The 26,233-nt window shown below is 48.6% G+C and overlaps 1 protein-coding gene across 4 annotated transcripts; it reads left to right on the top strand.

The window, feature by feature from the left end:
* The first annotated feature begins 3,618 nt into the window (after positions 1-3,618).
* On the top strand, positions 3,619-23,360 carry PTGR1 (prostaglandin reductase 1). Of its 4 annotated transcripts, NM_001082702.1 has the most exon segments (12): positions 3,953-4,088; positions 4,941-5,056; positions 8,330-8,375; positions 9,166-9,222; positions 14,008-14,175; positions 15,541-15,658; positions 16,771-16,926; positions 19,815-19,923; positions 21,309-21,427; positions 22,835-22,928; positions 22,931-22,961; positions 22,964-23,307. In NM_001082702.1, coding segments are annotated over 11 exon segments (1,044 nt in total). In that variant the 5' UTR covers positions 3,953-4,088; positions 4,941-4,950; the 3' UTR covers positions 23,004-23,307.
* The last annotated feature ends 2,873 nt before the right edge of the window (positions 23,361-26,233 follow it).

Genomic DNA, 26,233 nt, shown 5'->3' with positions numbered 1-26,233 from the left:
GATCGGAGCTCATCAAAGTTTAAGGTCAGAAGATTGCAAGGATGGTGGTTTTCTCTTCCTAGAGCAAGGCGAAGGCAACCTTAGTCCTTGACTCTTCCATCCACTTCCCACCTCTGCAAGTGCGTGTTCATGTGCTGTGGATTAGCCTGATCACCATGACTTGGCTAATTGCAAGACTGAGATTGACTGAGTCACAGGTGAGAGGTCTTGTTTGCTATTACCTGGCCAGGTTTACTCAAATCTTCATTCAGTGCCAAGGGAGTTGGTATTGGAGGCTGTGTTCCTGACACTTCACTTTTGTAATTCTTAGTATCCAAAGAATTTTAATAGCTGCACTTTTATAGGTTCTGTCAATAGCTAAAAGTAGACAGTGTTTTTCACATCATTGATTATCTGATGAACCTAAAACATGCTTGGATCACAAAAAGATACTTAATAAGCCTATTTTTAACTATTTCTTAAAAACTAAGAGATGGGGGCTAGCACTGCGGCATGGTGGGTAAATCCACCGCCTGCAGTGCCAACAGCCCATACAGGCAATGGTTCGAGTCTCAGCTGCTTCACTTCTTTATTTTTAATGATTTATTCATTTTTAAAGCTTTTATTGAATGAATGCAAATTTCATAGGAATAACTTTAGTAATACAGAAGTTCTTTCCACCTTACTGACCCTCCCACCCCCACTCCCATCGCACCTCCTGCTCCTTCTCCCATCCCATTCTTCATTAAGATTCATTTTTAATTAACTTTATATACAGAACACCAACTCTATACTAAATAAAGATTTCAACACTTTGCACTCACCCACACAAACACACAGAATGTATAAAGTACTGTTTGAGAACAAGTTTGTCAGTTAATTCTCAAGGTACAACTGATTAAGGACATAGAGAGTAAGTGCACAGCGACTTCTGTTATTAATTTAACAATTAACACTTAATCATGATGTCCGTGACCACCCAAGGCTCTTGCCATGAGCTCTGGCTGCTCCACTTCAGATCCAGCTCTCTGCATGACCTTGGAAAGCAGTAGAAGATGGCCCAAGTCCTTGGTCCTCATACCCATACGGGAAGACCCAGAGGAAGCTCCTGGCTCCTGGCTTCCGTTAGGTGCAGTTCCGGCAATGGTGGCCAACTGGGGAGTAAAATAGCAGATGGAAGACCTCTCTCTCTCTCTCTCTCTCTCTCTCTCTCTCTGCCTCTGCCTCTCTGTAACTCTGCCTTTCAAATACCTAAATAAACCTTTTTGAAAATTTTTTTTAAAAGACAACAATCGAAAGATGGAAGGGCGGAAGAAAAAGAAGTTAGGGGGCTTGCTGCTGCCCAGTACTTTGTGTCCACCTCACACTTGATCTTCACAAGGACCCTGCCTAGTAGTGTCGTAAGCACTGCAGCTGTTTCCCCGAAGTCTGCCCCACGCGCTCCCGGTAAGCTTTGGAAGTGGCCCAGCAGGCAGAGGGGGCTTCTCGACCCACTGCACTGACAACCCGCCCTTCCTCCAGGAGAGAGAAGCACTTGATTAATTCCCACCAGGAAACACGGGGGCGCAGGCTCCACGCATTGGGGAGGCATTCTGTGGTCCAGAAACCAAACCACATGGCGTAAGAAGCACTTTTGTGGCCGGCACCATGCCTCATGTGGTTAACCCTCCACCCGCGGCGCTGGCATCCCATATGGGTGCCGGGTTCTAGTACCGGTTGCTCCTCTTCCAGTCCAGCTCTCTGCTGTGGCCCGGGAAGGCAGTGCTTGGGCCCCTGCACCCGCATGAAAGACCAGGAGGAAGCACGTGGCTCCTGGCTTCAGATCGGCACAGCGCCAGCCGTGGCGGCCATTTGTGGGGTGAACCAATGGAAGGAAGATCCTTCTCTCTGTCTCTCTCTCTCACTGTCTAACTCTACCTGTCCAAAAAAAAAAAAAGAAGAAGAAGAAGAAGAAGAAGAAGAAGAAGAAGCAGCACTTTTGTCTTTGTGCCACAAGGAGTCCAAAGCAGGAAGTCCAGGGCTGAGGCACCTGCTCAGGAACCAACTTCCCTTCTCTCCCACACTGCAGTCTGCACAGTGACAAGAACTTGGCTGATATCAGGCAGCGTTTCCAGGCAGGGAGAAGGACAACAATGAGCCTTCCTGAGTTGGTCACTTTGTCTTTTCATCAGCTAAACCATCATTTCCCTGAAATTTCCACCCTATCAAATCTCTGCTTATGCCTTGTCACAAAGTCACAACTCCAACTACAGAGAAGACAGGACAGCAGCCATTGCTACACTGTTGGCTGTGTATGTTGTACCAGTGAAGAGGAGAGTGGGTATGGACAGGCCACTGGCAGGGTCGACCTCTAGCACAAGAGGATTTCAGTCTTTGTCTCTGGGTCTCTGCATTGTAGTGATGTACTTAATATATAAGTAGTTTTTTTTTTTTTTTTTTTTTGGACAGGCAGAGTGGACAGTGAGAGAGAGAGACAGAGAGAAAGGTCTTCCTTTGCCGTTGGTTCACCCCCCAGTGGCCGCTGTGGCCGACGCACCACACTGATCCGATGGCAGGAGCCAGGTGCTTCTCCTGGTCTCCCATGCAGGTGCAGGGCCCAAGCACATGGGCCATCCTCCACTGCACTCCCGGGCCACAGCAAAGAGCTGGCCTGGAAGAGGGGCAACCGGGACTAGAACCCAGTATGCCGGCGCCGCAAAGCGGAGGATGAGGCTATTGAGCTATGGTGGCGCTGGCTATAAGTAGTTTTTAAAAAAACATACTCTTATATTGTGTGCAATGAGGCACATTCTTTATTTAAAAAAATGAGTAGTTTTGAAGTATTTTAAAAATGTATATTAATTTTATTAATTTGAGAGGCAGAGTGAGAGAGCACCGGACAGAGACAGAAGGGCAGATCTTCCATTTCACTCCTCAAATGCCTGCACTGGACACGGCAGGACAGGCTGAAGCCAGGAGCCAGAACTCAATTCAGGTCTCCCCTGTGGGTGGCAGGGACCTGATTCCATGAGCCATCCCCCTCTGTCCCCTGCTGCACCCAGGGTGCACATCAGCAGGAAGCTGAGTCAGGAGTGGAGCTGGGACTCTGCTATGGGATGTGGGCACCCCACGCGCCATCTTCAGCTCTGTGCCAACACCCACCCGCACCTGCTCTTACTCCCTGGAACTGCAATTGATGACTTGTCTCCTGCTGCAGCCTGGTGCTCAGGGTCCATCCAGGCTGTTGTATGCACTTCAAACCCGCTTCCCATTGCTGCATGGAACCCCACCGTGTGGATCCACCACCTTCTGCCCAGACACCAGGTTAGAGGATGAGTTGTGCCTCACCTCATCTTCCTATCCCCCTGATTGTAACCATATTTGAAGACAGGGTCTCTAAACAGGTAATTAGGATAGACGAGATCATAGGAGCCCCGATCCATTCGGTTATATTTGTAACAGGGGCTTCAAATGTGATCAAGTTAAACCGGGGTCTTTAGGTGGGAGCCCAAATCCAATAGAACTGGTACTCTGACACGCAGAGAGCCAAGGACACATGGCACCCATCACAAGTCAAGACTCCAGGCCCCAGGAGGCCACCAACCCCCGCCCTCTGGGGCCGGGCTCCAAGGAAGAGCAGGCGGAGTTCCCAAGCCCCACCCCTGCCCCCTCCCGCCCTAAATTCAGGCGCTGGGGCTGTGGGGCGCTCACACCGCCTTCCCTCTGCACTGGGACCTGCAGCCCCCGGTGAGCAGACGCCCTGCTTCCTCTTCGCTCTTCCTCCTCCCTGCTGGGTGCCGGACGGCCCTGCGGGGAGCGTGGGCGCCCGGCCCTGGGGCTCCTGGTGCTGCCAGGCGTCTCCGCCCTGCGCTCCGAGAAAGTTGGGATCCGGACGTCCCGGGGCCTCCTGGCCTCGGCGGCTGCTTGGAGCGGTCCGGGATGGGGAGGGAAAGAAGGGCGAGGCCCGGCTGCATTGCTGGTGGCCCCCAAGGCCGCCCGCACGGGGACAGGGGCAGGGCGAGAAACTGCAAGCAGCCCCGCGGCTTGTTTGCCTGTAACTGACTGACTCGGGGGACGGCGCGGCTCCAGCTGGATCCGAGAGAGTTCGGGCCAAGTCGACTCATTTCTCGGTATATGAGGTGCCCGGCTTAAACGCGAATCCTCGGTTTTGCCCCTGGAGCTAAAGAAAGTTTGCGCGTGAACAGCGGGCGGAGCAGCGGCGCCCCCCCGTGGCGTTCAGGGGTCCCGCGGGCCTCTCGGAACGCGGGGTCCTCTCCAGCTGAACCACGTTGTTGGCCTTGGTCGCTCTTTTCCTGAGGATTCGTCCCTGTGAGATGAGAAACTGGGGATGGTTGCAGGCCCAGGGGAGTTCCGGAGAGGAAAACTCGAACCCAGCGGCTGGAACTCCAGTCCTTTACGTTTCTTCTTGTCCTGGAGGTTTCTTTAAGCCTCAGGTTTTGTGTTATTTTTTAAAGATTTCTTTTACTTATTGGAAATGTAGAGGTACAGAGAGAGGTAGAGACAGATTCACTCGCCAAGTAGCTGCAGCGACAGGGCTGGGCCAGGCTGAAGGCAGGAGCCAGGGTCTTCTTCCAGGTCTCCCAGGTGGTCCAGGGGCCCAAGTGCCATGTGCCGCTGCTTTCCCAGGCCCATTAGCAGGGAGCTGGATGGGAAGAGAGCAGCCAGGACTCAAAGTGGCACCCATATGGGATGCAGGCACTGCAGGCCAGGGCTTTAATCTGCTGTGCCACAGCGCCGGCCCCTTAGCCTCAGTTTTCTCATCTGTCTGTTGGGAAGCTATGAGGAGAAATCGACATAGCAGATAGGAAGTGCTTGGCGCAGCACGAGCACCAGACAAGTACCCATGGAATGTGGCTGTTGGCGAGTGTGCCGAGGTAGTGCCAGCTGGCCTTGGCAATGGCCTGCACCCCTAAGAGTGTGGTCATCTCAGGGAAGCTGACTCTGTGTTTACTGAATCCTAGGAGCCTCAGGATGGTGCGTGCTAAGAACTGGACCCTGAAGAAGCACTTCCATGGCCACCCCACGGATAGCGACTTTGAGCTGAAGACAGTGGAGCTCCCACCCTTAAACAATGGAGGTGAGGCCAGCACTCAGCGTCGGAAGAGACTTATCCGGCAGCCTGGGCTGTGAAACACACTAACCCTAGAGGGGTTGTTGTTGTTGTTTTTTCTAAGACCTATTTGAAATTTATTGCTACAAAGATAGAGAGAGAGAGAGATCTTCTATTTGCTGGTTCTCTCCCCAAATGGCTGCAACAGCCAAGGCTGAGCCAGATCAAAGCCGAGAGTTTTATCCAGTCTCCCATGTGGATGGCAGGGCCCCAAAGACTTGGGCCATCTTGCGTTGCTCTCCCAGGCACAGTAGCAGGGAGCTGGACCAGAAGTGGAGCAGCCAGGACTCAAACTGGTGCATTACAAGAGCTGGCTTACCCACTGTGCCACAACGCCAAACCCATACTCCAGAGTTTTGGTGACTTAACCAACAATGATTTATTGGTGCACAACTGTGTGGGTTGGCAGTTTGGATGGGTTACATTGGGTGGCCTTTTCTAGATCTCACCTGGGCTGCATGGTTGATTTAGGGTGGGCCTTGCTCAGTGTCTGGGGTGTGGCAGGGGTTTCCTGGGGCGCATGCCTCAGCTCTCCTGGTGTGGTCTTTCCTGCTGGCTAGGTTGAGCTCTGTTCTTGTGGTGGTCTTGTGGGTCAAGAGCTGATGGAGCTGGAAATCTCCAATATGTACACACTTCTCAGCTCCTACTTGTATTGTGTTTGCTAATATCCCATTGGGCAAAGCAAGTCACATAGCCAAGCCTGAATTCCAGGGGTGGGAAAATGAGTTTCTGGGGGCTGGCCCTGTGGCATAGTGGGTAACGTGCCATCTTGGTGCCGGCATCCTGTATTGGCTCCAGTTCCGGTCCCTGCTGCTCCACTTCTGATTCAGCTCTCTGCTCTGGCCTAGGAAGGCAGGAGAGGATGGCCCAAGTGCTTGGGCCACTGCACCCATGTAGGAGATCAGGAGGAGACTGGTTTTGGATCAGTGCAACTCCAGCCATTGCAGCCAATTGGGGAGTGAACCAACCAACAGATGGAAGACCTCTCACTATCTTTCTGCCTCTGCCTCTCTCTCTGGCTCAGACTTTTAAATAAATAAATAAATGTTTAAAAAAAAGTTCTGGATGAGAAGAGTGAGGTAGGGGGGCTTTGGAGAAAATCAGTGCAATCAAGGATCGTGGCCAAGTTATGAGTGCCATCTACACTGTGATGGCCACACCACAGACGCAACATTCCCACAGAGACTGTGTGCACGAGGGTCACCCCAGCTAAGAGCAAAATCTTTTTTGAAATCTTGAAGATTTATTTTTATTTATTTAAAAGGCAGAGTAACATAGAAAGAGGGGAAGCAGAGAGAGAAATAGATCTTTCATCTGCTGGTTCACTCCCCAGATAGCCGCATTGGCCAGAGCTGAGCTAGGCTGAAGCCTGGTACTCCATCTGGATGTCCCATATGGGTGGCAGGGGTCCAAATACTTGAGCCATCTTCTGCTGCTCTCCCAGGCACATGGCAGGAAGCTGGATTAGAACCTGAGCAGCTAGGACTTCAGCTGGTCTTCTGATATGGGACACAGGTGTCACAGTTGGCACCTTAACCCACTATACCATAATGCTGGCCCCACAAATTCAGATTCATTTTTTTTTAGATTTTTATTATTTGAGAACTAATTTCACAGTCGCAGAAAGAGAGAGGAAGAGACAGAGAAAAAAGTCCTACACCCACAGATTTATTCCTCAGATGGTCCTAACAACCAGAGCTGGGCTGATCCGAAGCCAGGAGCCAAGAGTTTCCTCTGGTCTCCTTGTGAGTGCAGGGGCCCACATGCTTGGACCATCTTCCACTGCTCTGCAGGGCCATTAGTAGAAAGCTGGATGGGAGGCCAGTGCCGCGGCTCACTAGGCTAATCCTCCACCTTGCGGCGCCGGCACACCAGGTTCTAGTCCCGGTCGGGGCACCGGAATCTGTCCTGGTTGCCCCTCTTCCAGGCCAGCTCTCTGCTGTGGCCCGGGAGTGCAGTGGAGGATGGCCCAAGTGCTTGGGCCCTGCACCCCATGGGAGACCAGGAGAAGCACCTGGCTCCTGCCATCGGATCAGCGTGGTCTGCTGGCAGCATGCTGGCCACGGCAGCCATTGGAGGGTGAACCAACGGCAAAGGAAGACCTTTCTCTCTGTCTCTTTCTCTCACTGTCCACTCTGCCAGTCAAAAAAAAAAAAAAAAAAGCTGGATTGGAAGAGGGGCAGTTGGGAAGGAACCAGTGCCCATATTAGATGCCAGCACTGCAGGTGGACGCTTAGCATACTATGCCAAAGCGCTGGCCCCCACAAATTCTTTAATACTAATTGAGACTGGTAATAATCCAATGTTATGTGAATATCGTGAAATTATGGTCACACGTGTGGCCTTGAACGAAAGGTTATCCTAAATGTAAACAAAGTGGCAGCAGTGATTATTGAGAACGTCAAATGAAATAATCCATACGGGCGCAGGCATTGGGCGTAGTGGCTAGGATGCTATTTGGGACATTCACATCCAGTGTCGGGAGAGCCTGGATTCAACTTGGCTCTGTTTTCAATTCCAGCTTCCTCCTAGTGCACACCCTGGAAGCAGCACATGGTGGCTCAAGTAGTTGGGTCCCTTTCACCATGTGGGAGGTCCAGATAGGATCTGGGCCCCCAAATTAAGCCTATTGTGGGCATTTGGGAAATGAACCACAAAGTGCAAGATTTCTCTCTCTCTTGCTCTGCCTTTCAAATAAATAAAATTTGAAATAATCCATTAAAGCATGGAGTCATGCTGAGTAAACAGCATTATATGTTATTATTTTTTTAAGATTTATTTATTTATTTATTTGAAGGGCAAAGTTACAGAGAGAGAAGGAGAGACAGACACGGAGAGAGAATTCCAGCTGCTGGTTCACTCCCCAGATGGCTGCCACAGTCAGGGCTGGGCCGAGCCCGTGGCCTCCCATGTGGGTGGCAGGAGTCCAAGCACTCGGATCATCCTCCACCACTACTCTTTCCAAGCCACTAGCAGGGAGCTGGGTTGGAAGCAGAGTAGCCAGGACATGAAGCGGTGCCCATATGGATGCCAGCACCACAGGCAGCTTCCCCCGCTGCACCCCAGTGCCACCCCTCCTTCATAATACCTGGACTAGGCCGCGGGTGTGAGCCTGCAGCCTGTCCCTGGCAAGCACAGAGCAGAGGGCAGCCTGCAGCAGAGCGGTGAGCTGTGTTGTGTGAAATGCTAGGGAAGCAAGGCCGTGAGTTTTCAATGCCTGTGCACTGCTTTGTTTTGCAGAGGTCCTGCTGGAAGCTCTGTTCCTCTCCGTGGATCCTTACATGAGGTATCATTTCCTCCTGCGAAGTCCTGCGGGGGACCTTGTTCTGAAGCCATTCACCTTTAGAAATATCCAAGTGATGCAAACACTCCTTTTCCCCTGGTCCTCCCGGTGTCGTCTTGGTGCTGGGCTTGGCCAAAGGTCACCCTTTCAGCCTTTTCTTTTACAACCCTCTCCTGGTGTTGTGTGGTGGCATGGCTTCCAGCAAAACTGCCAGAAGCAAGGAGCCCAGCTCCATCTGTCCTTTTCACTTGGAAGGGATTTGGCAGAGGGAGGGGCTTAGCTTCAGTGCCCTGTCTTGTTACCTTCACCTGGCGTCCTCAGTACACAACGCCGGAGGGAGGGAGGGAATAAAAAGCCTCCAAGGCCCACTGATGGCTCAGTGCCTTTCTGGGTCACTAGGTAAATACTCTTCTTTCTATTCTTTTCATAGCTGATGGATAAAGACTAGAATCACAACTGTAAGATTTCACTGGTTTTCCTTTTTGTGTGGCTGTGGTTTTGGGAAACAAGTATGCAGTGCTGCCTGAGTTGCATTTTTAGCCACTGAAAGAAACTCACCCGCAAGTGTACACAGGGGTGGGCATCTCGTGTTCCATCATAGGAAAATGCTACGCGAGGGTTTCTCTGGGTACAGAGCAGAGCTGCCTCTAACCCGTGCTAGGGTGCACCTGCTCTGCCTTGTGTGTCTGAGTTTCAGTCTGCACATCCCGGCCTGGAGGTTTTTCATTTGTTTTGAAACTGCAGACAGTAGCCCAGTTATTCGTCAGTATGAAGAATGGAATTTGTTTTTCAGGTTGGGATCCAAAAGACTGAAGGAGGGAGACACAATGATGGGGCAGCAAGTGGCCAGGTAATTATTTCCATTTGTCCCTGTGCTTGGTAACCTGTCTCCTCTTCACCTCCTACCGGCCCCGGCTCTGTCCTGGCTCCCACAGTTTCTTCAGCTTGGATGCTTCACTCACTGACCTTGGAAGCATGTTGGGAAATCCTCCCCCCTGCCTGAATGATGGGGAGTGAGGGCAGGGTGTGAAAATGTCATCATTTCAACCTCCCTCTGTCATCCCTACTATTAATTACTACAAATACTGTATTCATTCAGTCCAGGCTTATTGTAAAACTTCACATAACATAAAAATTTTATCTTTCTTTTTCTTTTAAATATTTATTTATTTATTTGAAAGTCAGAGTTAGACACAGAGAGAAGGAGAGGCAGAGAGAGACAGAGAGATCTTCCATCTGCTGCTTCCCTCCTCTATTGGCAGCAAAGGCAAGATTTGTGCCCATCCTAACCAAGGAGCTTCTTCTGGGTCTCCCATGTGGGTGCAAGAGCCCAAGGACTTGAGTCATCTTCTGCTTTCCCAGACCGTAGCAGAGAGCAGGTTTGGAAGTGGAGCAGCCGGGACTCAAACCGGAGCCCATATGTGATGCCAACACTGCAGGTCTGGGCTTTAACCCGCTGTCAACTGCACCAGCACAAAATATTATCTTTCAAACTGAATTTTCTACCATTGTTTGAACCTTAAAAGATGACTATCTTTTTTTTAGTCATAATTACACAGAGAGAGGAGAGGGAGAGGGAGAGAGAGAGAGAGGTCTTCCATCCTATGGTTCACTCCCCATTGCCGCAATGGCCAGAGCTTTGCGTATCTGAAGCCAGGAGCCAGGAGTTTCTTCCAGGTCTCCCATATGGGTGCAGGGGCCCAAGGACTTGAGCCATCTTACACTGCTTTCCCAGGCCATAGTAGAGAGCTGTTGGAAGTGGAACAGCCGGGACTCAAACCGGAGCCCATATGTGATGCCAGCACTGCATGTCTGGGCTTTAACCCGCTGCACCCCTGCACCGGCACAAAATATTATCTTTCAAACTAAAAGTTCTACCATTGTTTGAACCTTAAAAGATGACTGTGTTTTTTAAAGTCAGAGTTACACAGTGAGAGGAGAGGCAGAGAGAGAGAGAGAGAGAGAGAGAGAGAGGTCTTCCATCCACTGGTTCACTCCCCACACTGCTACAAAGGCCAGAGCTGTGCCGATCTGAAGCCAGGAGCTTCTTGCAGGTCTCCCACGCGGGTGCGGGAGCCCAAGGACTTGGGCCATCCTCTACTGCTTTCTCAGGCCATAGCAGAGAGCAGGATCTGAAGTGGAGCAGCCGGGACTCAAACCGGGGCTCATATAGGAGGCGGGCGCTTCAGACCAGGGTGTTGACTGCTACAACACAGCACCAGCCTCAAGCCAGATAACTTTTAAAAATTAATAAAAAAGATTGTATGAGTATTCACTATAATTATTCCCATTTTTTTTTTAATGTTTGTTTATTTTTATCTACCTGCAAGGCAGAGAGGGAGGGACAAGGAGAGAGAGATCTTCCACCCACTGGGTCGTTCCCCAAACACCTGCAGCAATCAGAGCTGAGCCAGGCTGAAGCTGAAAGCCTGAAATACCACTTGGGTGGCAGGGGCTGCCGGGGACCCAGGACTGGAGCCGTCGTCTGCGGGCCCTCAGGAGCTTAGCAGGAAGCCGGATCTGGAGCAGAGCAGGCAGGACTCAGCCGGGGCTCCTGTATGGGACGGGGCCTCACCCGCTGCACCACGAGGCCTGCCCGTCCCCATCATTCAACATCCAAATTGCACACATTGATATTTCATGCTTAGTTCAGTTTGATTTCTGTCATTATCGGTAATGTTGACCTTTTGTGAGTTAATTATCAACGGTCTCCTGCGAATCACCTGTTTATGTCCTGTGTTCTATCCCTTTACGACTTTTTATGTGTTATATTGATGTATGCAAGCTTCTTATGTGTTACACATATTAATATTACAGGCTGGCGCCGCGGCTCTCTGCTGTGGCCAGGGAGTGCAGTGGAGGATGGCCCAAGTGCTTGGGCCCTGCACCCCATGGGAGACCAGGAAAAGCACCTGGCTCCTGGCTTCGGATCAGCGCGATGCGCCAGCCGCGGCGGCCATTGGAGGGTGAACCAACGGCAAAGGAAGACCTTTCTCTCTGTCTGTCTCTTTCACTGTCCACTCTGCCTGTCAAAAATAAAAAAAATATATTAATATTACAAATATTTAGATCTTTATCTTTCTCCTGTGTCTAATCATGGCTAAGCTTTATGTAATAACGTTATAAATATTTGTACTTATAGCTTTTCTTTAATCTCTTGCTGAGGCTTTCTCCTGTCCAAAATTGCTAAAATGTTCATTCATATTTTCCTCAATGTTATATACATTAATTTTTTTTGACAGGCAGAGTGGACAGTGAGAGAGAGAGAGAGAGAGAGAGAAAGGTCTTCCTTTTGCCGTTGCTTCACCCTCCAATGGCTGCCGTGGCCGGCGCACCTCGCTGATCCTGATCTGAAACCAGGAGCCAGGTGCTTCTCCTGGTCTCCCATGGGGTGCAGGGCCCAAGGACATGAGCCATCCTCCACTGCACTCCCTGGCCACAGCAGAGAGCTGGCCTGGAATCCGCTGTCCCGATCGGGACTAAAACCCTGTGTGCCGGTGCCACAAGGCAGAGGATTAGCCTATTGAGCCACGGCGCCGGCTATACATTAATTTTTTATATTTAAAATTTTCAGACTCTTAATTTTTATAGACATAAAGAGGGAAATGTTAATAATTAGCCCAATTTTAGAACACCATCTGTTGCAGTTTTATTAGCATTTTCCTGGGCTTCAGTGAATTTATTACAGTGGTGGGGAAGGCCAGGCTGTGGGTCGGAGAAGGCCCAAGAAATCATTCGGTCCTTCCCTGCCAAGGCAGCTGCAGGTGGACTAGGCATTTAACAGATCTACAGCAGGCTAATTTTTAAGTGATCATGCTGTATGGCCCATGAATGATGTTAGGAATCCCCAGCTGGCTCTTGGGAGCAAAAGGATTCCCCACCCCTGGTTTAGAGGAACTCATATCTTATCATCTTTTTCTCTAAACACTAGTATGTCTCCCATTTCTCCATTTTGTCTGGTATCCTATGAGAAGTTTTCTTCATATACATTTCTTCTTTTACGTTTCTTGCTAATAATCTAAGAAGTGAACACGTATTTGTATGTGTTGAACTGGTAAAGGTTTTCTAAAATGTACTACCTCATGACAGAGATGACGTGCTGATAGGTTTATATACATTGATGGTGGAAACCTTAGTTGGCACAGCATTCGAGACAGGACTTTGGTGATAATCACGAAGAGTTACAGATATTTCAGTACACTTGACCTAGTAATCCCATTTATGGAAACATTATCTAAGGAAAAACAAATTCACATTTATGAGTAATAGTTAAATGTCATTGATATTAGGAAAGATGCTGGCAATCACTGAATGATGGGAGAATAATTAAGTTCATTACAGTTTTTGAAGGATTCTTACTAACATGGAAAAATACTCCACTATGTAGACTAGCATCTTGTTGATACAAAAATTACATTATAAAGCATAAAACTACATCAATTATGTAAACATCTATATCATTAAGATTGCCATAATACACCAAAATGTTAGCAGTTATCTTTGTGTTATAGGGTTGGGACTGTTATTGGATTTTATATGTTTGAAGTTTTCTAGAATAAACATGTTATATAAATTCATTATCTGAGAGGAAAATGGTAAAGAATTATAAGAGTGGGAGAATAAGAAAGAAAGGGAAATCAGAAATAAGAGAGAAAGGACAGGCAAAACCAGGAGATGTGACTGTTCTAGGAACCAGAGAGGGAAGATTCGCAGGTGACCCACTGCGTTGGACAGAACAGGATGGTAAAAAGAGATCTTGACGAAATACCCACTGTATTTTTTTTTTTTTTTTTTTGGACAGGCAGAGTTAGACAGTGAGAGAGAGAGAGAGATACAGAGAGAAAGGTCTTCCTTCCGCTGGTTCGCCCCCAAATGGCCACCACTGCTGGGGCACTGCACCGATCCGAAGCCAGGAGCCAGGCGCTTCCTCCTGATGTCCCATGCGGGTACAGCGCCCAAGCACTTGGGCCATCCTCCACTGCTTTCCTGGGCCACAGCAGAAAGCTGGCCTGGAAGAGGAGCAACTGGGTCAGAACCGGCGCTCCAACTGGGACTAGAACCTTGGGTACCAGTGCTGCAGGCGGAGGATTAGCCTAGTGAGCCGTGGCGCCACCCTACCCACTGGATTTGTGATCAGGAGGCTGTAGTGGAATAGTAGGGGTGGGTGGCAGGTTGCAGTGGGTTATCAAGTGGGAGGCTCAGGTGTCAAAGGAAGAAGAGGGAAGGGAGGGGTCGGGGAAAATGAGACTTGGAGATGTCAGAGTTGAGCAAGCTTATAGGCTAAGGGAACAGGCCAGCAGGGAGGAAAGTGTTGAAGATTCCGGAGAGAGCAGGGTGAAGGATGGTGGGAGCCCCCTGAGTAAGAGAAGAGGCTGGTGTGCGGGCATTTGAGCCAGAGCACGGGGCCCCTTGCTTGAACAGAGGAGAACTGGGTAAGACAGATGCCTGGGCTGGGTTGGTTGGAGAGTTCTTCTCTGGCGGCCTCTATGCCACTGGTTGAGGATGAAGATGGAGAGGCGTGGCAGGGTAGCAGTCGTGGGATGGCCACCTCAGCGCCCTTCTGCGAACCTGGACCCCATAGCATGCTAACGCCCTGAGAGGACGGGCTCATTGTCTTCATGGCTCTATCTTTCAGAGTTGTGGAAAGTAAAAACCCAGCATGGCCGGTCGGGACCCTCGTCCTGGCTCATTCAGGCTGGGCATCGCACTCCATTTCCGACGGACAACAACTGGAGAAGCTGCTTACAGAGTGGCCAGACACCTTGCCACTGTCCTTGGCCCTGGGGACAGTCGGCATGCCAGGGTGAGTTGCACGGGGATATTTTATTGGTGTGAGTGCTGGATACTCTGGCCTTCCAGAAGGATTTGTTCAGAGCTTATCAACAAGAGGAGACTTGAGTATTATATGCGTGGAAACTGATTCCAGGAGATAGGACGAAGAAGGGAACATCAAGGGAAGCATCCATAAGTGTAGGAATGGATAAAGGGAATGTGCTAGGTGTATTTAGCCTTAAAAAATAAAATGAAGAAATCTTGTCATTTGTGACAATGTGAATGGACCTTCAAGACAAAGCAAGGCAGCCACAGAAAGACAAAGAACATACATCTCTGTTATCTATATAAGATTTTCTTTAAGATTTATTGATTTTGTTTAAAAGGCAGAGTTACAGAGAGAACGAAAAGCAGAAGCAGAGAGAAAGAGAGAGAGAGGTCTTACCTCTGCTAGTCCTCTCCCTAGATGGCCACCATGGCAGGAGCTGTGCCAATCCAAAGCCAGGACCCAAGAGCTTCCTCCAGATCTCCTGCGTGGGTGTAGGCATCCAAGGAGTTGGACCATCTTCCTGGGGCACACATGAGCAGGAATCTGGAATTGGGGCACAGCTGAGACTTCAACCCAGGGCTCCAGTGTGGGGTGCAGGCGAGCCAGCCAGTGTGTTAACCACTATAAAAACACCCACCCTAACAACTTCTTGAGAGTGGTTCGTGTGGGCCTTATGCTGGTCTCCTGCTCCAAGCGTTAACTTTGCCCATGGAATCTTCAGCCACGGCCCCTCCAGACTGGTAATGCAGTGAGGGGGTGGTGTCTTCCCCTGCACTACTGTTGGCGGCTGCCTGTTTGTAGCCAGTAGCTCTTTCCTTGCATGCTAACTTCAGCATCCCACTTGGGCTGATACGGGGAAATCCCAGCAGTTCTTCCTTGCCAGTTGGGAGCCATGAAAACTTCAGGTGCTCTCTCTAGCCCTCTGCTGCCCAGACGTAGCATAGCGCTGTGTGTGCTCTGTGGCTTTGACATCATGATAGGAGAAGGCTTTCCCTGTGAGGCTCACCCCAAGGACTCACATGGGCATGAGCCACAATCTCTCCATCCTTGGATCCCCAGAGTTCTAGGGGGCTCTATTTTCTTTCACCCCTGAAACGTGGCCTGGGGATAGATGAGAAGCAGCTATTTTCCAACCCACTCTCCATTCCCTCCCTGGTTCACATCACCTTTGTTTCCATCTGGGAGTTGAAAAGGAAGAGGTGTACTGAAAACTGAAAATATTCTTTGTCTGCATTTTTTTTTGTCTTTTACCAATCCCATAGTCCTGGGGCTTCAAGCTATATAGATAAAGGAGTTGTAGGGGGAAAGAATAAACCCATTAATAGATCCTTCATTGTATTTACTCAGCATAACTGCCTACTTTGGTCTCCTTGAAATCTGCGGTGCAAAGAGTGGAGACACAGTGCTGGTGAATGCAGCAGCCGGAGCCGTGGGCGCAGTCGTGGGGCAGATCGCTAAGATCAAGGTCAGTGTCTTCCTCCAGTCACAGCATTAGCTCAGGTCCACGGCAGTTAACAGAGGTTAACAGAAATGATGTCTTCAAGTGAGTAAATAAGTAAGAGTAGATATTGGATTTGACAGATTCCATTTCAGCATTTGTCACATTAACTTTGCAGTTCATGAATTGTATGCGTTTTCCAAAATGGAATAATACTTGGATATTAGCTTTATCTACATCTTGCATAAATTTATACTTTTGTAATTGGTTGTTTACATTTTAAATAGAATGCAGTACCCACCTCTTATAGGAATAGCATACTCATTTCTTAGGTGTTAACATCTCGTGGCCTTTGGAGGAGAAGTTTATGGTGACACAGTACTACAGCTTCTTATTCAAGTAAGAGCTTTTTAGGAAACTTTTAAAAATTCATTTTAAATTTCAGGATGATCATTTTTTAAAAGGTTTATTTATTTATTTATTTGAAAGAGAGTTACAGAGAGGCAGCAGGAGAGAGAGAGAGACAGGTCTTCTATCTGCTCATTCACTCCCTAAGTGGCTGCAAAGGCCCGATCTGTGCCAACCCAAAGCCAGGAGCCAGGAATGTTCTCTGGATCTTTCTTGCGGATGCAGGGTCCTAAAGACTTGGGCCATCCTCTGCTGCTTTCCCAGGCCATGGCAGAGAGCTGGGCTGGAAATGGAGCAGCCAGAACTCAAACTGGTGACCATGTGGGATGCTGAAACTGCAGGCAGCAGTTTTACCCGCATCACCTGAGCGCCGGCCTCTCAGGTGATCATCTGATGCACTGACATGGGAGAATAGAAGTCAGAGCAGCTTTAAGGACATTTCACAGGAAAGAATAAAACCTGGTCATGGGCAGTGCATGGATGGGAAAGGAAAGCATGTCCTTTGAGTCACAAGCTTGAGGTTGGGATACCTGAGTGGAACCCTTCACTACACCAGGCGAGCTGAAGTTGAGCTTTTCGCTGGTCCAGAGACTAACCTGCCCTCTGCACTCTGTCGACCAGCTGTGGTGGGTACCTAAGGAGGTGCTCTCGGGCACCTGTCTGTGCTAGAGAGGCAAGTGCAGTTGGCCCGCACCTGCGGCTCATCAGCAGGTCCCCTTTTTCTCCCTCAGGGCTGCAGAGTCGTGGGAGCAGCAGGGTCTGAGGAAAAGGTCGACTACCTTAAGAAGATTGGATTTGATTTTGCCTTTAACTACAAGACGGTGAAGTCCCTGGAAGAAACTTTGAAAAAAGCCGCTCCTGATGGTTACGATTGTTATTTTGATAATGTAAGTACATCTGGACCTAATGTGACGTACTAGTAAGCTACTGTAACACTGTAATCCATAAGCTGTACTTTGGAAATTTATATTCATTAAATAAAAGTTAAAAAAATAATAAGCTACTATAAAAAGACAGATTTCTAGGCCGGCGCCGCGGCTCACTAGGCTAATCCTCCTCCGCCTTCCGGCGCCGGCACACCGGGTTCTAGTCCCGGTCGGGGCGCCGGATTCTGTCCCGCTTGCCCCTCTTCCAGGCCAGCTCTCTGCTGTGGCCCGGGAGTGCAGTGGAGGATGGTCTAAGTGTTTGGGCCCTGCACCCACGGGAGACCAGGATAAGCACCTGGCTCCTGCCTTCGGATCAGCGCGGTGTGCCAGCTGCATTTCGCCAGCCACGACAGCCATTGGAGGGTGAACCAATGGCAAAGGAAGACCTTTCTCTCTGTCTCTCTCTCTCTCTCTCACTGTCCACTCTGCCTGTAAAAAAAAAAAAAAAAAAAAAAAAAAAAAACCACAGATTTCTAGAACTTGTGAGAAACCACAGGTCTTTTGTAAAAAGATTCATTATTGAGATGGAATACACAGAGCATACCATTCACTGATTTTAAATGCAAAATTCAGTGGTTCTTTTGTGTATTCACAAAATTGTATGACCACCACCACAGTTGTGGACTATTTTCATCCCACTGAAAGGAAATGCTGTACTCATTAGCAGCTGCCTCTGCTCCCACCCGTGCCAAAGTGATGATATGACAGCTGCTTTGACCTAAAATGTTTTTAAGGTCAGCATGTCATAGGACTTACCAGTGCACCATCCTGAACGTTCCCTTCTGTGGACACCGCATTGGAGTCCCCTACTCCTCTGGGGAAGGGCAGCGAGGTGCTCCCCCTTTCTGGCTGCAGTGGGTCGTGTTGCTACGAATGTTCATGTACAGGTCTCCATGCGGATGAGCTGTCATGCCTTTTGAGTATCTCAGGATACTTCAGAAAGTCCATGGGTCAGGGAGCTGAAAATGTTTATTGTGATGCAAAATGTTTTGAATTCTAGCCATAGCTTTTTCATAGTAGACATTTTGTGTCAATGTTTTTGCATACCCTTTGTCTACACAAATTTTAAAACTTTTTGCACCAAATACATTTACCTTTTAATTCCATGTTTTCGTGAACCCTTTGCAGTGCCCCATACACCTATGAGTAGGATTGAAGGCCGGTGGCGATCTCCTATTTCATGCTCTGAGGAACTGCTGAACTGGCTGTCCAAGAGGCTGCCCCATCTGACATTTCTACCCGCAGTCTCTGAGGTCCAGTTTCTCCTCCCCCTCACCAAGGCTTGTCATTGTCCTTCTTGGGCATAGCCACCCCAGCATGTTAGGAATGGTATTTCACTGGGGTTCTGTTTTGCATTCTCCTGTGGCTGCTGATATTGACAGTCTTCCCACCTGCGTACTGGCCATGTGTATACCGTGTTTGGAGAAATGTCTGTTCCAACATGTGCCCATTTTTAAGTGGGTGATTTGTGGGGCTGTAGGACTTCTATCTGTATTCTGCACACAAGTCCCTTGTTAGAGACAATGGTATATAAAATAATTTTAGTCTTAGGCTGAGGTCCACAGATCACTTACATTTATTTCTATGTGTGGTGTGAGGAAGGAGTCCAGTTCCATTCTTTCCCATGTGGATATCCAGTTATTCTGCACTGATTGTTGAAAGGAACTTTTCCCCTATTGAATTGTTTCAGCATTATGTACAAAATTGATTGATCATAAATGCTAGAGTTCACTTTTAGACTCTCACTTCTATTCCATTGCTCTATGTTTGTATTTTCACAGCCTTGATTAATTTTGTTTTATATTAAGATTGACAAGTGTGAGTCCTCTAAGATTGTTCTTCTTGACTATTTTCCCTTACTTCTATTTAAGTTTTTAAAATATTTATTTACTTTACTTGAAAGTCACAGTTACATAGAGAGAGGAGAGGCAAAGAGAGAGAGAGAGAGAGAGAGAGAAAGGCAGAAGGAGAGAGAGGTTTCCATCCGCTGGTTCAATCCCCAAATGGCCACAATGGCTGGAGCTGCACCGATCCAAAGCCAGGAGCTTCTTTCAGGTCTCCCACGTGGGTACAGGGGTCCAAGGACTTGGGCCATCTTCTACTGCTTTCCCAGGCCATAGCAGAGAGGTGGATCGCAAGTGGAGCAGCTGGGACTTAAATTGGCACCTATATGGCATGTGAGCTCTGCAGGCTTAGGCTTAGCCTACTGCACCACAGTGCCACCCCTTCTCCCAATTCTTTAGAGCATGGAGCAAGGAGATCATTAGAATGATCAGATAATCTCAAAGTATAATAAAGTGAACTTTATAAATTCTATAAGTATGTTCCTAGAGTCAAAGAGAAATGTCCATTTTTTTTTTTTTTACGAGCAGAGTTAGACAGTGAGAGGGAGAGACAGAGAAAGGTCTTCCTTCCATTGGTTTACTCCCCAGATGGCCACTAAGGCCAGCGCACTACACCAATCTGAAGCCAGGAGCCAGATGCTTCCTCCTGGTCTCCCATGCAGGTGCAGGGCCCAAGTACTTGGGCCATGCTCCACTGCACTCCCAAGTGCAGCAGAGAGCTGGACTGGAAGAGGAGTAACTGGCACCGGATCCAGTGAACCAACCTGGACTAGAACCCGGGGTGCCTGCAACGCAGGCGGAGAATTAGCCAAGTGAGCTGTGGCGCCGGCCAGAAATGTCCATTTTTAACGTCTCTTTCTAACTCTAATTTCCGTACTGTTGTATTAATTCAGTGAACTTTGCTACTGCTAACACCAATATTATGAAATGATTGACTTACCAAATCTCCTGAATCTCCTAATGTTTGGATTACTTAAGGTTTGCTTTATTTTCCTGTCTATGTAGGTAGGTGGAGAGTTCTCCAATACTGTTATCCGCCAGATGAAGAAATTTGGGAGAGTTGCAATATGTGGGGCCATTTCTATGTATAACAGTACCGGCCAGCTTCCACCAGGTAATGAATTTGTGCACATGACCCTGGGTGTGGGAATGCTGGACAAGGAGAAAAGTCATACATGTGGGATAGGCCAGTGACTATCAGAGTTTAACAGTTTCCTGCCATTCTTGGTGAAATAGTATTTATGAAAATAAGAATACGGAATGTCATGCTAAATCAGGTTATATTAGAATTTGATATAGAAAAATCACAAGATCCAAAAATATGGAAGAAAGTGATCAGAAGTTTTAGTTTTTTTATCTATCATTTTTTGCAGTTTGTAAAAAGACAGCCAGGATTTGATGTGTGAGCAGAACACTTCAGTTGGTAAAATACTAGGGTTCTGCAGGATGAGAGACCCGGCTGCAGGTGCAGGGGGTGGAGGGAGACCTGACACAGGTGAGGGCAGCGCAGGCTGCGTGTGCGTCAGTCTCGCTGCTTCCTGCACAGCAAGGCCTCCAGACCCTGCCAGTCTGATGGTTTCCACTACAGGGGAAGGCGCGTGCATTCCCCTCCTTGCGTCGCTGTGCTGTCCTGTTTCTCTCTTGTCCTGCTGTGCTTTCCAGTCCTCGTTTTCCCACTCTGCAGTTCTGAAGTGTGCCCTCTCCCCCTCCGCACTGACCCGCATCCAAAGCTCTGTTCACCAAGCCCTGTATTCATTAACTCCCAGTCCTAGGGACGGTCAGATATTCCGACACAGTGACTGGATCTAGTCTTTTCAGCCATCAGGCTTGGGAAGTTCAGCTGCTCATTTGGGCCTTTGAGACTTTAGCTGGCCTTGTGCATCCCATTGGCATCAGACTGCATCCTGCCCTGCCCTGATCCCCAGAAATTCTAACACATTTCACTGTTAGGATAGCGCAGAGACCAGAGTTATTTCTGCCAGCTTTAATGCCACCTTTGCTTTTTTGTTCTCAATAAAGAGATCAACATCCCCGGCAGGTTGGACAACCCCAGATACAGTGTCTCTTCCAACAGAGGGAAAGGGGAGTCCACTCCTTCACTCAAAAGAAATCTGGTTGAGGTGGGTCTTCTGTAGAGCATTCTCCCTGCACGACCCGGCTAACGCTTGGCTACGTCACTTTCATGCCTCATGCACCCGCATCCGTCTCTCTGGCTCAAGACACAGCTCCATTTCTCTGATGCCCACCCCCTGAAAGGTCCTTGTTCCAAGTAAGGTGATCGAGTCACAGGTTCTGGGGTTTAGGATGTGGACTTCTTTGGGGGCCCTTGGGTTGTCTACCACAGAGTATACTGATTAGGGGTGGCCCATGGATCAGCAAGAAGTGGAGGCAATTGGAGGTGAGGCTCTCAGAGAACACTGGCAGAGACTTGTACTGTTCAGGTTGGCACCACAGTCGCCCTGCTGGACCCTTCACCCACGTGTGCCGTCCTCTCTCCAGGCCCATCCCCGGAGAGCGTGCTCTACCAGGAAATCCGCATGGAAGGGTTCATCTTCAACCGCTGGAAGGGAGAAGTGCGCCAGAAGGCGCTGAAGGAGCTGCTGACATGGGTTCTAGAGGTAAGGGGCTCTGGAGCCGTCCCCTAGCTGGACACTAGACCTGCGTCCCCTCTGCTCCTCGAGACGTCACTCCAACAGCTCTTCCCTCTCTGCCACATCATCAGATTCTGCCTGTCTTTCGCCCACTGCTGCTTCTTTTTTTAAAATACAATTCTTGGGCTAGCACTGTGGTGCAATGGGTTAAATCCCTGGCCTGCAGTGCCAGCATCCCATATGGGCACTGTTTCTAGTCCCGGCTGCTCCACTTCCAATCCAGCTCTCTGCTATGGCCTGGGAAAGCAGTAGAAGATGGCCCAAGTCCTTGGGCCCCTGCACCCGCATGGGAGACAGGGAAGATGCTCCTGGCTCCTGACTTTGGATGGGTCCAGCTCCAGCTATTGCAGCCAATTGGGGAGTGAACAAGCAGATGGAAGACCTCTGTCTCTCTCGTTCTCTCTCTCTCCCTCTCCTTCTCTCTCTTTGTTACTCTGAGTTTCAAATCAATAAATCTGTAAAAAAAAAAAATAAATACAAATCTTACTTTTCCCATTTTACAAAAGAAAACAAAACAACTCTCCCTCTACTCTTTTCTATTGCAAATCTGTATTACTGCTTCCCATCTATAACAAAATACATTGAACTGCTGCCTACTGTTGCCTACTTGAAATTTCTTTCTTGTTATATGTTTATTTATTTCCATCTACTTGAAAGGCAGAGTGACAAAGCAAGCTCTTCTATCCACTGATTCACGCCCCAGAGGGCCACAACACACAGGTCCGTGCCAGGCAGAAGCCAGGAGCCCAAACTCCATCTGGGTCTCCCACATGGGTGGCAGAGACCCAAGTACTTGGTAATCATCTGCTGCCTTCCCAGGTGCATTGTGGGAAGAGAAATGAAAAATCTTCCACACTAACATGAACGCTTCTTGCTCACACTCATAAATAAACGTTAAACACGGATTGAAAGCTTGAAGGAGAGACCAATTCCGAGACTGCCCTGGCTCTTCAGAGGCATACAGAGGTGATGATGCTGCATTGTCGCGCTATGGGAGGAGATGGCAATGACAGCACCCAGACAGGTCTCCCCGCTTCCACTTCCACTACAGGACTGACTTAGAACCTGCTCACTTGTTGCCTCTGACACTTCTCCTGTTGTTAATCTTGATCTGCAAATAATTCTTAAATGTGCTTTGTCATGCTACAGATACTGTGCATGTGGGTCTCACCCCTAGACTGACTTCTCTCTGTGTGCCTCTTGTCTGCAAACCGACCCTGTTCCCAAAGAACAAGTACTCCATCTCGTATTTCCAAGCTCCTGGGATGTATCCATTGCTTTTCCAAGCTCCTGGGATGTATCCGATGCTAGGATGAGAGAAGGGTGGTATTTGGAAGTGAAATTCACCTAGTACATGTTGCTGTTTCCCTACAGGGGAAAATCCAGTATCGTGAATTCGTCATTGAAGGCTTTGAAAACATGCCTGCTGCGTTTATGAGAATGCTGAAAGGAGAGAATGTGGGGAAAGCCGTAGTGAAAGTCTAAAGAGTGGCACCTGCAAGCAGGAGATCATCCTCATGACTTGATTTTTCCCATCACTTAGTAAAAGTAGACCCTGCCTCAATCATCTAGGAAACAGCACCTGCAAGGAGTTAGATGTCATAAAATCCATTGAAATGCATGCAGGGGGGGGGGGGGTTGGTCTACAAGTTGAGATGCCTGGGCTTCTGCTCCTGACTCCACCTTCCTGCTAATGTGCATCTGGGGAGGCAGCAGGTGATGGCTCAAGTAATTGAGTTCCTGCCACCCACATGGGAGGCCTTGTGTTTGTGCTTGGCTCCTAGCTTTGGCCAGGCCCAGCCCAACCTGGGCCACTGCATGCATTTGAAAAGTGAACCAGCAGGTGGGAATTCTCTCTCCCCTCTTTCTCTGCCTCTCAAATAAAATTTCTATAAGCAAATACGTGGATGTGATTATTGACAGAGATGTAAATTTCATAGGGAACAATTGAAAGTCATCTTCTCACTGCCAACTTCAGCTTCTCTGGGCTATGGTGGAAGATAATGGCTTTGGAGTTCAAGAGTTGACTACCTCTATGACCTTGAACTTCTGATTTTGCTTCTATGAAGTGAGCATAAGAGTTGGCTGCTTCCCTGCAGAAATCAGGAAACTTGAAGTCACAAGATGACTACGCCTACTGCTTATGTCAGAAGACATAACCACACTGGTGTGCAGGGATCTTGGGACCAACCCACACTGATTCTCCTGTGAGTGGATTGAATATCAAAGCAGAGCAAGTCACCACAGCTGCAAAAAAAAAAAAAAAAAAAACAAAAAACAAAACAAAAAAAAAACCACACATAATAGTATTTAGGTAGCTGCAAAAAATATGCATGAATATAAAAATACTTTAAAACAATTGTTGGGGGTGGCGCTGTGCCATAGCAGGTAACCCCCACCGTCTACAGTGCCAGCATCCCATATGGACTGCTCCTCTTCTTTTTCTTCTAATGATTTATTTAGTTTTAAAGCTTTTATCGAATGAATGCCACTTTCATAGGTATAACTTTAGGTATATAGAGGTTTTTCCCCCATACCCACGTTCCCACCCCCACTCCTGTCCCACCTCCTACTCCTTCTCCCATCCCATTCTTCATTAAGATTCATTTTTAATGAACTTTATATACAGAAGACCAACTCTATACTAAGTGAAGATTTCAACACTTGGCACCCACACAAACACACAGAACATATCAAGTACTATTTGAGAACAAGATTTCCAGTTAATTCTCATAGTACAACTGATTAAGGACAGAGGTCCTACATGGGGAGTAAGTGCATGGTGACTTCTGTTGTTAATTCAACAATTAACACTCTTAATTATGATGTTAGTGATCACCCAAGACTCTTGCCATGAGCTCTGGCTGCTCCCTTCAGATCTAGCTCTCTGCAATGGCCTGGGAAAGCAGTAGAAGGTGGCCCATGGCCTTGGGACCACACCCACAGGGGAAGACCCAGAGGAAGTTCCTAGTTCCTGGCTTCGGATAGGTGTACTTCCGGCAATGGTGGCCAGTTGGGGAATGAACCAGCAGATGGAAGACGTCTCTCTCTCTGCTTCTCTGCAACTCTGCCTTGAAAATAAATAAATAAACCTTTCTGAAAAATTAAAAAAAAAAAAAACACGAGATGGAAGAGGGAAAGAAAAACAAGTTAGGGGGCTTGCTGCTGCCCTGTACTTTGTGTCCACCTCACACTTGATCTTCACAAGGACCCTGTCTAGTAGTGTTGTAAGCACTGCAGCTGTTTCCCCAAGTCTGCCCCACGCGCTCCCGGTAAGCTTTGGAAGTGGCCCAGCAGGCAGAGGGGGCTTCTCGACCCACTGCACTGACAACCCGCCCTTCCTCCAGGAGAGAGAAGCACTTGATTAATTCCCACCAGGAAACACGGGGGTGTGGACTCCACGCATCAGGGAGGCATTCTGTGGTCCAGACCCAAACCACCACGGCTTAAGCAGCACTTTTGTCTTTGTGCCACAAGGAGTCCAAAGCAGGAAGTCCAGGGCTGAGGCACCTGCTCAGGAACCAGCTTCCCTTTCTCCCCCACACTGCAGTCTGCACAGTGACAAGAACTTGGCTGATATCAGGCAGCGTTTCCAGGCAGGGAGAAGGACAACAATGAGTCTTCCTGAGTTGGTCACTTTGTCTCTTCATCAGCTAAACCATCATTTCCCTGAAATCTCCACCCTATCAGATCTCTGCTTATGCCTTGTCACAAAGTCACAGCTCCAACTACAGAGAAGACTGGAGAAGGCCAAGAGGATGCAGGGAAGCGGTTGTGGCTTCTTCCCTGTTGGTGTTTGATTGGGGACCTCGGGGTCTAGAATTAAGCCCTCCACACCCATCTGTGTAAATCATCACCCATGGCTGGCCACATTCTCTCTCGCTCACTAGTGTATGTGCCTCTAAAATTTTCTCCTAATTTTCTCTTCCTCCTGCCGTAGGCAGTGTTGTGATGCATTTAATGTGTAAGTAGTTTTTAAAACACATGCTCTTACATTGTGTGCACTAGGGCACATGCTTTTTCTAAAAAAATGAATGAGTAGTTTTGAAGTATTTTAAAAATGTATATTAATTTTATTAATTTGAGAGGCAGAGTGAGAGAGCACCAGACAGAGACAGAAGGGCAGATCTTCCATTTCACTCCTCAAATGCCTGCACTGGACACGGCAGGACAGGCTGAAGCCAGGAGCCAGAACTCAATTCAGGTCTCCCCTGTGGGTGGCAGGGACCTGATTCCATGAGCTATCCCCCTCTGTCCCCTGCTGCACCCAGGGTGCACATCAGCAGGAAGCTGAGTCAGGAGTGGAGCTGGGACTCTGCTATGGGATGTGGGCACCCCACGCGCCATCTTCAGCTCTGTGCCAACACCCACCCGCACCTGCTCTTACTCCCTGGAACTGCAATTGATGACTTGTCTCCTGCTGCAGCCTGGTGTTCAGGACCCATCCAGGGTGTTGTATGCACTTCAAACCCAGCTACCCATTGCTGCATTGAACCCCACCGTGTGGATCCACCACCTTCTGCCCAGACACCAGAATAGAGGATGAATTGTGCCTCCACCTCATCCTCCTGTCCTCCTGAATGTAACCATATTTGAAAACAGGGTGTCTAAAAGGTAATTAGAATAGACTAGAGCATAGGAGCCCCGATCCATGCGGTTATATATGTAACAGGGGCTTCAAAGGGTGATTAAGTTAATCGGGGTCTTTAGGCGGGAGCGCAAATGCAATAGAACTGGTACTCTGACACGCAGAGAGCCACGGACACATGGCGC

This window comes from Oryctolagus cuniculus, chromosome 1, assembly GCF_964237555.1.
Source record: "Oryctolagus cuniculus chromosome 1, mOryCun1.1, whole genome shotgun sequence".
NCBI classification, from domain to species: domain Eukaryota; kingdom Metazoa; phylum Chordata; class Mammalia; order Lagomorpha; family Leporidae; genus Oryctolagus; species Oryctolagus cuniculus.
Note: the sequence above shows the minus strand (reverse complement) of the source record. Positions and strands in the feature narration are given on the sequence as shown.